Here is a 12,241-nt window from a genome sequence, read left to right as displayed (position 1 = left end):
TTATCTAAGGGTAAAACAATTAGTCATTGGGTATCAGTTTAATAGTATGTCCACTTAGCAGAATAGTAGCAACATGTTCTCCCCTAAGAGCCCATTACCTGTCTAGTCATGGGTTCTTGGCCATTGGATGGTACCAGGTATGAGCTTTGTCTTGTGAAGGATTTAGACTCAATCAGAAAGTGGTTGGGCACTCTTGGGATGTTCACATGCTATCATGCCAGAGGGTGAATCTTGCCAGGCAGCCATTAGTATCGTTCATAAGGTTCACAGTCAGTTGGTGATTGCTTTTGTCCTCTGGTTGCATGCATAGCACCTTCCACACTATGAAAGCAGTCCAGTCGGGATGAACCTTCCAAGTCAGTACCAGCTTCATTTTTTTCATGTTCCATGACTTAAGTATGTGCTAATTCAGAAATAGGGTCTTACCCTCAAGTTCTGGTGGGTGGCCAGAACATTGGTAAGAGCGTGTCTGGTCTGGTCTCAAGTCCTCGTACAAGTAAGTGCTTATACATCCTAGGCTTTCTCTCTCCCACTTCTTCAAACCTTTCCAGATTCTATCTACAGAAAAAAATTCAAAGGCTTCAGAGCTACACCATTATTTATTATCACAATAACTACCCTTTTGTGTGGCTGTTTCCTCCAGGTTGAAACATCCCCTTCTAGGGGGAGGAGGGATGCTCACCAGATTCATGAAACTCACAGGACTTACCAGACTCCCAAGATTCATTCCTGAATTGATAAAAATAGCAAACAACAGAAAAGAGGAAACTGCAGGACTGTTATCTGCAGGTTGTAAAAGTTGTTACCCAGGCTAAGGTGGGCTGTCCATGGTTTCTTCCATGGAAAAACCCCTCCCTCCATGTTCCTATAAGTAGCCACAGTAAACTCACTGGTTTCCAAGCTGTACTTGGACAGAATTATCTCTTTGTTTTATGCCTACCTTTTTAAAGTCTAGAATGACTAGAAGTAGACTCCAGAGCAAAAGTCACGCCAGAGATTTCACTTCAGGGTACTAATATTCTATTAGCTTTTTGCTATTATGGGAAAAACACTTGAGATAATCAAGAAAATACTTGAGCTAATTAAGAGAAAGCTTTGTTGTTGATCATGCTTGCAGAGACCTTAGTTCATGAATGGCTCTTGCTTTGAGGTCATTGTCAAGATGGTATATAACAATGGGAGACACAAAGCAGAGCCAAGTTGTCTACCTCATGGTGTCTGAGAAGCAAAAGGAAGAGCTGGGGTCTCAATATCCTCAAAGGCACACTCCTAGAGACATAATTTCCTTTGCTAGAGCCTTTACTCCTGAAGATCCCACCACCTCCCAAAACCATCATGACCAAGCTTTCAACAATGAGCCTTTGAGGGACATTTACTAAACTACAGTACAGACTTTCACTCACTCTAACAGTCGTAAACACAATAATCACAATAAAATTAAACTTGACAGAGTCCATCCTGCCTTCCAAAGAATGCTGACTTGAATTTAAGTTGTTGATAATATATTACTAATAACCAAAGATGTTGCTAACTTTACAAGTAAGAGTTGTGAATCGAACACAAGCTTTTGGGTTATAGCTGAGTTGGGGCACTAGGGATGAAGTTTAATTACTTTACCCATGTTACATTATACAGTACTGACTGATATCATACCTAGTATTAGGCTAGCTAGACAATATCTAAAGCACTTTGCTCTAAGATTTGACAATTATAATTGGGGTGAAAGATGATTGAGACATGAGAAGATATGACAGTGTGCTTACATCAACTCAGAAGGGCAATTTTTGTTTGTTTGGCCTTTGAGACAGGGTGTCCTACTATAACCCAGGATGACCTACAACTCACAACAACTCCCCTGCCTCTGCCTCCTGAAAGTAGAGATGACAGGTATGTATGAGACACCGTTTCCAGCCCAGAATGATTTTTTCCACAGAACTACCAAGACAGAGACATAGCATCCCGTTTTGAGACGGGAATCTGTGCAACTGCAGTATTATTCTGAAATCAGAGATAAATAAGTAGCTCTCCTAACCAAAGAATATGGACAAGGCGACTGAAGTCATTACAAAGGATATGCCACTGCAGGATTATAAAGTCATTACAAAGAATGTCTGCAGGAGTTGCCTGTTATATGTTTTCAGTGGACAGTAAGCTGCAAAATTAGTTAGCACAGAAGACATTCCATATTGCCATATGAAGAATAAAGTAGGCTTAAGGAGTTTCTAGTTACCATTTTTCACATATTAAAAATGTCAATAAAGAATAGCATCCTATCAAGTGTGGTGTGAATAGGGATGGCTCTCATAGACCCATAGATTGAATGCTTGATCACCAGGGAGTGGCACTATGAGGAGGTGTGGCCTTGTTGGAGAAAGCGTGTCACAGGAGGTGGGCTCTGAGGTTTCAGCAGCTCAAGTCAGGTCCAGTGGGTCATTCTCTCTTCTTGCTGCCAGCCAATCCAGATGTAGAAAACTCTTGTCTTCAACATTATGTCTGCCTGGATGCTGCCATGCTTCTGCCATGACAATAATGGACTAAACCTCAGAACCAGTAAGCCAGCCCCAATTAAATGTTTTCCTTTATAAGAGTTGCTGATCATGGTGTCTCTTCACAAAAATAGTTATTATTAAACTAATTAATTAGCTTATCTCCTATAAAAGTATGATGTGTTTTATACCCATGAATACAGAACAGGGCAAAATGGAGCACACCCATAGTCCTAGCTACTCAGGAGGTTTAGGGCCAGCCTGGACAATTTAACAAGACCCATTCTGAAAATTCAAAACCACACAAATATATGCTTTTACTAGATGTGGAGGAAAGCTTTAAACACTCTTCAAATATAGTTGTATTTTCCAGTACTCCAAAGATGCCCTTCATCACTGGTTGCAAGTTAGTAGGATTTACCAGGATGCGATGGTAGGCCTTCACTAGTGCAGGGGGACAGTGTTGGTACTCAAGGCTATTACTACAGTTTTAATGGACAACATTAAGCCAATGTCAGAAACTGCTAATCTGTTACAGCCTATATCAAATTGTAAATATTTTCATAATGGCATACGTGTCCTAAGAGCTGCTTGACTGCTCACTAAATCCAGTGTAATTTCTTGGTTTCACTTAATTGTGTTTCCAATGTGAACTGGGACTATTATATTGGCCCATTTATAAATAACAGGAACAAAAAGCCCTAGAGTCCCAATGACTGAAACCAGAAGAAACGTCCATAAAAACATCCGATCAAGAACTTGGGCTATGAATTTCCAATCTTCAACAACCTGTTAAAAAAATAAATACATATATAAAGCTGTATTTTAGGATAAAAAACAGAGTTAGAGATAATCATTTGCTGTCTCCTACGCCCAGATCTCTAAGACAGACTAGTATAATTTATTAAATCCCATTCTAAATTTAAATTTGGAATTTATAGTCATTAAATTCTTACCTTTTAAGATTCCATCAATATCTTAAACACTACAATAATTCAATTATACTGCCATAGAATACTACATTTAACAAGTACCAGTTTGTTAGAAGTAAACTGGCCACAGTGGTAGGAGCATGTAGTACCAGCTACTTGGAAGACTGAGGCAGGAGGATCAGAAGTTCAAGGCCAGCACCTTGGAACAATAACAAAGAGTTAGTTCAAAGTCATAACCTGCACATGGCAGTATTTGCTGAAATCTCAGCATTCAGGAGGCTGACGTGAAAGGATTGACAGTTCAAGGCTAACCTGAGCTACATAGTGAAACTTTCTTTAAAAAGTAAACGGTGGGGGCTTTGGCATAATGGAACATGCCTTTAATCCAAAAGGGGGAATTTCTGTAACTCTGAAGCCAGCCTGGTCTACACATCAAGTTCCAGTCTAGCCAGGACCTTAAAGTGACTGTCTCAAAAAAAAAAAAAAAAAAAAAAAAAGGAAGGGGAAGAGAAGGGAAGGAGTGAGGGGGAGGGGATGAAGAGGGGAAGGGAGGGAGGGAGGCGGGGGCACTATTACTGCTTTCCTGAAAACTCTAAAGTATAAAATAACCATGAGAACACCTTATTCCTTTTCTCTATTTTATGGTTATTTATTTCACTTTGCTTTTATTAGACATAATCTCCCTATGTAGCCCATGCTAACCATGAACTTCCTAAAGTACATCCATATAGAGTCTAACTTTCAATCCTCCCGCCTCAGCCCCTGAATGGCAGAATTATAGCCATGCACCTTGCTCTTTTCAATTTTACTAATATTCATTTGTAAACAAACTACAAAAAGATGTCTTTATGCAAAGTATCTTGGTTGTACTTTTAAGGTCTACATTAGACTCATTCTTCAGAAAAGGTAATTTTTGATAAACTATAATGTAAAAATTCAGAAACAAAGTTATGGAAGATAAATCTAAATCAGTAAATTATTCCAGAGCCAAAGAACTAGGTCAATATTACTATCCCTTCAAATGCATACTGCTAAACTTTCTCCAGGGTCATTCAAGACGCTCTGGGGAAATGGAGGGTGAGATTCATGTAGATACCCCATGCGGGGGTGTTTGCGGGGGTGTTTATACTCGCCACAAACCTCGCGGACGTCGTTCTCTTTCACTACGTGTCTCGTGATGTAGCGAATGCAATCGAGCGCGGCCTCCAAAGTATTCCGAGATTTAGGTCCACCGCCTTTCTCGGCTTCTTCTCTCTGAGTGAAGTACCTATCGGCATGACTTCTCATGCAGAGCAGTTTGGGAAGCTTGTGGAGAAATATCTTACGAACCCACGGCGCCATAGCATTGTGTGTGGAAGAGGAGCGGTGGTGGATGTTGATGGCAAAGACAGTCACCATAATGGATAGGGTCACGAAGATCATGGTGAACACCAAGTACTCCCCGATCAGAGGTATGACTTTGGAAGATGACGGTATAATCTCCTCAATCACCAGCAGGAAGACAGTCAGAGAGACCAGCACCGAAGTGCACAGGCTAATCTTTTCACCTTCGTTTGAAGGGAGATAGAAGACAACCACGGTCAGAAACGAGAGCCCGATGCAGGGTATGATAAGAAACAGGGTATAGAAGAGAGGCAGCCGTTTGATCACGAAGGAGTAGGTGATGCAGGGGTACCAGCAGCAGCTGTCCGTCCGGTTCCCCTTGCTCCCCATTGCGCTCATGATTTCCCATTCCCCATTGTCAAAAAAGTCTGTTCTGTCGACATCTTGGTCCTCTAGGATTATATCGACCTGGGATCCATCATACGTCCATGAGCCGAATTTCATGGAGCAATTTTGGAGATCAAATGGGAAAAAGGTCACATCTATAGTGCAAGAACTTTTGTAGTTTGCTGGCTGCGTCCAAGTGACAGTGCCATTGTACCTGACAACTGTTTTCGTACTGGCCCCTTCGAAACGTCCGTCTGCACTAGAAGAAACAAAATAATAGTGCCGAAGTCAAACAGCCCAAGGACACATTTGATAAGCCTAATTTAAAAGGAACCTGGGGGTAATAGTGTGAAATGAGTTTGAAATTACTGTCTGCCCCAATGCCTGCTCCACCCACGGGGTCACGCTTCGTGGACATCTGTCTATCATGTAAGAATTCTGCTGGGACTGAGCCTGTTCTTCCCTTTGTATTGTGAGACGGGCAAATCCAAGTTTCTCAAAATGTTGAGATTTTAGTTATTGAAAAGATGCCACTTTACATACAAACAGGATCGGGCTGTCTATATACTGGGCACGCAGAAAGGCAGAGCCCGAATCCACATCCCTAGACTTTCTCCTCCACCAAAATAATAGATGCTTTCTACCCTAAGAGGAAGGACTATCTGCACCATGCAGGGCACACCTGGATGCTCCTGTACGGGGAAGGCACAGCTGCAGGCAGAAGCACCTGATTCCTTCATAGTCTTGCTCTGTATCTTGAAAGTCCTGTGAGCTTTTCACAGTGCCATGCAATCTATCTATGCTGAGTCATAACAATGTTTTCATACAGAGAGCAGCTGAGGCTCATGGTGCTGCATCGTGCTACCTTGCAGGCTTTGTTCATGCTTTCATATTAATATGGAAGCAAAAGGTTTCAAACGATTGCTTTTGCACAGCATTTGATCTGTCTGCATGCCAAAGCTTTTGTGCAAACAGGACAAGGTGCTTTCGGTTACTGAGAGGGAGAGAATGTGCCAGAAGCTGCCTCGTGTTACCTTACGAGCCTTCTCCATCCTTCCATATCAGGGAACACAGAAGTAAAGGCTTCAAAAGATCATTTTTTGCATAGCATTTGCTCTAAAAGCCTTTTGCAAATAAGACAGGGTGCTTTAGGATACATGCAGACTCTCACATTTACTCTGAGATGGCCCTGGGAGGGGAGGGGAGGGGGAATACAGCTGGTAACTGACATTACCATCAAAAATGAACCCCAAACTCCTCACCGTGGAAAAATGGATTGTGCCATCATGACAATGTATTTACGTAATATTAAAAAACAGGGTTGACCATAAACTGTAACCTCAACTAAAAAACAAATCCCCTGAAACCTGGAAGTCTGACTTGAATAAGGGGTAGGTGGAGATGCCAGTGTCTTGGGGTGAAACCTTACTGTACCTGGTGGCGCACGCCTTTAAGCCCAGCACTCGGGAGGCAGAGGCAGGCAGATTTCTGAGTTCAAGGCCAGCCTGGTCTACAGAGTGAGTTCCAGGACAGCCAGGGCTATACAGAGAAACCCTGTCTCAGAGAGAGAGAGAGAGAGAGAGAGAGAGAGAGAGAGAGAGAGAGAGAGAGAGAGAGAGAGAGAGAGAGAGAGAGAGAGAGAGAGAGAGAGAGAGAGAAAGAGAGCGCTTTGTGATCACAGACAAGTGTAACTACCTTAGGCAAAGTACGATGGGTGGCGCCCAGCACGTAAGCTCGCCATGAGCACACTGCCAAGCACATAAGTTTACTGTATGTGTAAATGAACCACAACCATTACCTCTATCTGATAATGCACACCACTTTTCTTTATTCCACATTGGCCATGTCCTTTTTCTTATTTCAGAAATCAGATAACACTTTTATGATAAAAAAAAAAAAAAAACCAACACACCAAAAAGGGCAAAGGATCCACAGCACACGTGCAACAAAGAGACACAAAGTCAAGTCATTTGATTTCATAGCTAAACAATTTGCAGACAAGAGGAAAAAAAATTACTAGTGTCTAGTAGCAATACAAGTTTTCTTTTGGAAATGGGAAATAATACTTAGAATATGACTTACTTATCAAACAAAACGATGTCTGGGATCCACAGAGAGTCTGAAGGAACACGTATAATTTTTATTCCACCATAGTCATCAGGATTCCATCTTAATTTTACATCTATCCATTCCTTTAAAATGAGAAAGTCACCTCCATTTCAATCAATCAATAATGAAATAAGTTTAAACTATACTTTTTGTCTTACCCAGTACTATAGGCATGAATCATTTCTGCTCTAATTCAGTAAACCTCGACTAATAATAAGCCATTTCTCTGCGCAATGCCTCTCGCTGTGGTCCTGATGGGGCACAGGTGAGGATCATGCTATACATTCAAGCTTCTCTACTTGGCCCCTCTTCTCCCACCAGCTGATCATACTCAAAACCTGAAGCCATGGACCAGTCCCTAAAGTCCAGGTTTAGGGAAAACGTTCTCCTTCCCAGCTGTACTGAGCCCTGATTTGGTGGAAGGAGAGTTGGATTTATTACACATTCCATACACGTAAGTGTTCTGCTCAGTGCCCAGGCAGTAACAATTCTGTGACTGTATCAAGCTAAGAAATGGACTAGAGATGTAGCTCATCAGTAGACCTGCCTGGCATTCTCCAGGCCCTAGGTTCAATCCCCTGTGCAGCAAACAGACAAAGGAACAACATCAACCTGCCTTTTGTAAGTCTGGGATTAGGGAACTGGTGGTGGGTATAAATAATCAGAGACAGAGAAAGAATAAACAATGGGGGGCACTCAACAACAGCCAGAGACACAAAAATGGTGGCCCAGAATTTAAAAGCCCTTCATGTAAAAGGCACTCTGCCATAAAAATAATTCATTACAAAGGGGTCACTGGGGAATGCGAAGGGGGCTGGAGGAGGGTGATTACAGGGTGGATGGACATGGTCAATGCATGAGGTCTGCATGCATGAAAATATCACAGTGAATCCCAGTAACATGCACAGTTAGCATGTTAACAGTGATAATAAAATAACTAGTCACATCCTTATCCTGTCCCGTTGCAATCAAATTAAAAGCCAGAATCCTGGGGCTAGGCAGATGGTTCAGGACGAAGAACACTCGCTGCTCTTGGAGAAGAGCAGGTCCAGTTCCCAGGACCCACACAGCAGCTTACAACCCTCTGTAATGCCAGTCGCAGGGGATGCAATGCCTTCTTCTGGCCTCCTTGGATATATTTCATGTATGTGTGTATATATGCAGACTAAATAACTCATACATAAATAGAAATAAATCTTTAAAAAAAAACAACAAATAAAACTCCAACTCCAAATCCTTGTGGTGTCCTATAAACTAATACTCTAGTGGCTTTTAATATTCTAGTGGCTTCTTGTTGCTCCTTTGACCCCATCTCCATACCCCGCCCCATGGCTCACACACCTCTAGCCACACTGGTTCCCTTACTAGATGCAATCGGGCATCTGGGCCTTTTACTTGCTGGCCCCTCCACCCAAAACAGTCTTGTCCCCTAGGTGCCCACTAGGCTTGCGTCATCTCCCCTGAGACTTTGTACAAACTTTGCCTTTTCAGTCATTTTTATGGCTTGGTTGGGTGTTTCTTTTTGCTAACAAGTGTAGTAGCCAACACTCTCCATCCTCTTTGCCACGTGACCTCTCTCAGACAGTCGGCCTCTAAGGCACTATGGCTCACTCTCTTTCCACTTGGATGAAGTTTCTGGGGAACAGTGAGTTCTGTCTGCTCCATTACTGCAGTTTCTCCAGTGCTTAACACATATCAGACCCACAAAAAATGTCAACTAAAGAGGACACAGTGGTGATCCCAGAACTTGGGAGGATGAAGACGGAAGACTGAAGCTGTATAACAAGACCCTGGTTCAAAACAAATATACACGTTATGCATACATCCATGCACAATGAGTACAATAGCTCCATCTATTTATTCTCAGCGTTCTCAACCTGACAATCCACAGGGCACACACGCAAGCTCCTCCTTGCTGTAGCCTGTAATGAACAGTGTAGCCAGCTGCTCGCTCCGTGCCTGTGTGATTGCTATACACACCTGCTTCAACCAGACGTTGGTGGTCATTAGCTGGTTTTTCTCATCCTATTAAAAAAAAAGAAGTAAGGTTGCTTATTTCTGTTACATAGGAATACTTCTTTAAGAGTGTGTATATTTGTGGCAGTTGCTGACAGTGGCAGGCGTCACTCGTAAACCTGTCTACTTTTCTGAGTTCTGTCTCAAAAAAAAAAAAATTATAACTTCATTTTCTCCTTTCTAGTTCTTGAGTATTAACTGAAACCTCAAGTATGCCTTCCCTGACTTTCTGGCCTTCTCTGTTTTTCTGAAGACCCTGCCCTCTCTCTCTAGCTGCTCACAGACCTTCACTGCTGACCCTAACTCAAAAGGTGTGGCTTTCCTCTCCGTCTCCCTCCTCCCTGCACCTGTTGAGATTTACAGCTGCCCTGCCCTGCTTCTCTCCCCGCCTTCCCCACTCTCTCTCCCTCTCCTCTCTCCCCTCCCCCCTCTCGCTCAAATTTTAATAATATGGTCCTTAAGCTTAAAAAAAATACAATCGGTACATTTCAATACAAATGTTCCTCTCCACATGGAATGAACATTTTGCTAATTCATCTGTTTTTCAAGAAAATAAGATTAATCTGCTATTGTTCCTCTAAACATTCTGTAGTTCAGATAAACTACCCTAAAGCCGACCACTAGCGATTCTATATTTAGTTTTCGGGGTCTCAACTACTACATTTCCTCAAATTCAAGAGAGGCTCTAAGATACAACATCCCTTAGCTCTCAAAGGGTGGGAGAGCGTGTGCTACCATATTCAGCCCGCCCTTCTTAAAGGAAGGAGAATTCAGACATTCGTGTACAAACATGGTATCATTATAAGAAGACTAGACAAGTTGATGCAAGTAAATTATAGGAGGATTTGAGAGAAAAGCAGTCAGCAAAATCGTATCAAGAACACATCCCAGGGGCTGGAGAGTTGGCTCAGTGGGTAAGAGCATTTGTTGTTATTGCAGAGGACCTGGGTTCAACTCCCAGTCCCACACAGAGGCTCACCACGCCCTTAGGCACCAGACATGCTCGTGATGCACAGAAATGTATGCAGCCAAAGCACTCATACACACAAAATAAAATAAAGAAATAAGAATCCCAAGTTTGTAAAACAGGCACAAGGGAAAAAATGGCAAGAAATACAAGACATTGTATTTTTTAAAAATACAGGGTCTCAGGACTGGCTCAAGCTCTCTGTGTAGCAGAGGATAACCCGGAACCCCTGATTCTCCTGCTTTTACCTCCCAAGTGCTGGGATTATATGTGTGAACCCCACTCTTACCTCATTATCAATTGTTAACATTAGTCACCAATGGACGGTAGAATACGAATCTGTTTATTTGTACATTTTTACACTTTAAAAACTCTCTAAAAATCATGTGTTACTTCTGTAATCATGACATAAAGGTACACTAGTGTTACTTTTAATATAAGTAAATATTTGTTCATTATACTAAAAACAATTGTTGGCATTATCAGACCAAGAAGAAATTAGTTTTTAAAGTGTGAGTTTCTTAGGGTAAACACTGAGAAGCAGGTAATTCATCACTGATGAACAACACATAAAATCTCTCTGGAAATATTGTTTTATGTGTATCAGTGCTTTTCCTGCATGTATATATGTGCACCATGAGCATGCCTGGTGCCTATGGAGGTCAGAAGAGGGCACCAGATCCCCTAAAATGGGGGTTACCAGTGGTTGTGACCACTACGAAGGTGCTGGGAAGCAACTCTAGGCCCTCTGCAAGAGCAGTCTTAACCTCTGAGTGCTCCCTCTGCAAGAGCAGTCTTAACCTCTGAGTGCTCCCTCTGCAAGAGCAGTCTTAACCTCTGAGTGCTCCCTCTGCAGGAGCAGTCTTAACCTCTGAGTGCTCCCTCTGCAGGAGCAGTCTTAACCTCTGAGTGCTCCCTCTGCAGGAGCAGTCTTAACCTCTGAGTGCTCCCTCTGCAGGAGCAGTCTTAACCTCTGAGTGCTCCCTCTGCAGGAGCAGTCTTAACCTCTGAGTGCTCCCTCTGCAGGAGCAGTCTTAACCTCTGAGTGCTCCCTCTAGTCCCTGATATGTTTGAAGTATGATTTTTTTTTTCTTGAGACAAGGTTTCTCTGTTTAGCCCTAGCTATCCTGGAACATGCTTTGTAGACCAGGCTGGCCTTGAACTCAGAGATCCACCTGCTTCTGCCTCCCTAGTGCTGGGATTAAAGGCGTGCGCCACCACTGCCCATTGAAGTGTGATCTTGAAACAATGTTAAGATAATCTATGATTCTCAGACCTCCCAGCACAGGCTCACATACATTTAAGGGGAACTTCAACATAAAATGTTTTGATATGTTTAAATTTCATTAAGGATGGACCTATTACTAGCAAATGAAATAAAACTATTTCTAAACTTCACAACAACATATAAATGGTATTCCTATGCCTGTGGCATACTAGCAATTGTTTCCTGAAGAGCCCCTTGAGTGAAGGGCTACATTTGGTCACTTTGGCAACCTCTAGTGGCTAACTCACACCTGGGGAAAAAAATTGGTTTTCCCTAAGTGCTAAGTGGAACATGTAACGGCATGTATACTTACCACGTCCACTAACTGAGATATTGCAAGGCCAAACTTGATTTTTATCTTGTCACTCAGGTGTTCCACAGGACGAACCCACTTTTCATAGTCTTCAAATAAATCCCTAAACAAACTGTCTTCATGTTTTGCAGCAGAGGATAGTTCAGGCAACCCTGCATAACAAGTTTTTAGGAATTAGTTTGCTGGCTGCTCTCCCCCAAATAGCCATACTTTAAGAAACTCAATGTTATCAATAATCCAATTAAAATTTAACTTATTATTGGTTTTGGTTTATTTGTTTGTTTAAAACAGGATATCAAATAAATTTGTTTGTTTGAAATAGGCTGGCCCTGAATTCCCTTTTACCAAGTACAGCCTTGAACTCCTGATCCTCCTGCCTCCACCTCCAAAGTACTGGGATTATAGGCATCCACCACTGCATCCATCCAGCTCATTTTTAAG

At 42.3% G+C, this 12,241-nt stretch overlaps 1 protein-coding gene across 1 annotated transcript; it reads right to left on the bottom strand.

Moving 5' to 3' along the window:
• Positions 1-687: 687 nt before the first annotated feature.
• Chrna5 (cholinergic receptor nicotinic alpha 5 subunit) lies at positions 688-11,881 on the bottom strand. The gene is made up of 5 exons (XM_029482092.2): positions 11,801-11,881; positions 9,218-9,262; positions 7,211-7,320; positions 4,559-5,387; positions 688-3,275 (listed from the first exon to the last, which is right to left on the bottom strand). The coding sequence occupies exons 2-5, from the start codon at positions 9,242-9,244 to the stop codon at positions 3,114-3,116; spliced, it is 1,128 nt and encodes a 375-aa protein (XP_029337952.1). The 5' UTR covers positions 9,245-9,262; positions 11,801-11,881; the 3' UTR covers positions 688-3,113.
• Between the last annotated feature and the right edge of the window lie 360 nt (positions 11,882-12,241).

This window comes from Mus caroli, unplaced genomic scaffold, assembly GCF_978045245.1.
Source record: "Mus caroli unplaced genomic scaffold, Mus_caroli_1 scaffold_11, whole genome shotgun sequence".
Lineage (NCBI taxonomy): Eukaryota > Metazoa > Chordata > Mammalia > Rodentia > Muridae > Mus > Mus caroli.
The sequence above is the reverse complement of the archived record's forward strand: the minus strand, read 5'-3'. Positions and strand labels throughout refer to the sequence as shown.

Coding starts and splice junctions, on each gene's coding strand:
- Chrna5 (XM_029482092.2), bottom strand. CDS start 9,244: ATGACCACCAACGTCTGGTTGAAGCAG. Junction 7,321..9,217: donor CCAACGTCTGGTTGAAGCAG/GTGTGTATAGCA, acceptor CTCATTTTAAAG/GAATGGATAGATGTAAAATT. Junction 3,276..4,558: donor AAGAGAACGACGTCCGCGAG/GTTTGTGGCGAG, acceptor TTTTTTTAACAG/GTTGTTGAAGATTGGAAATT.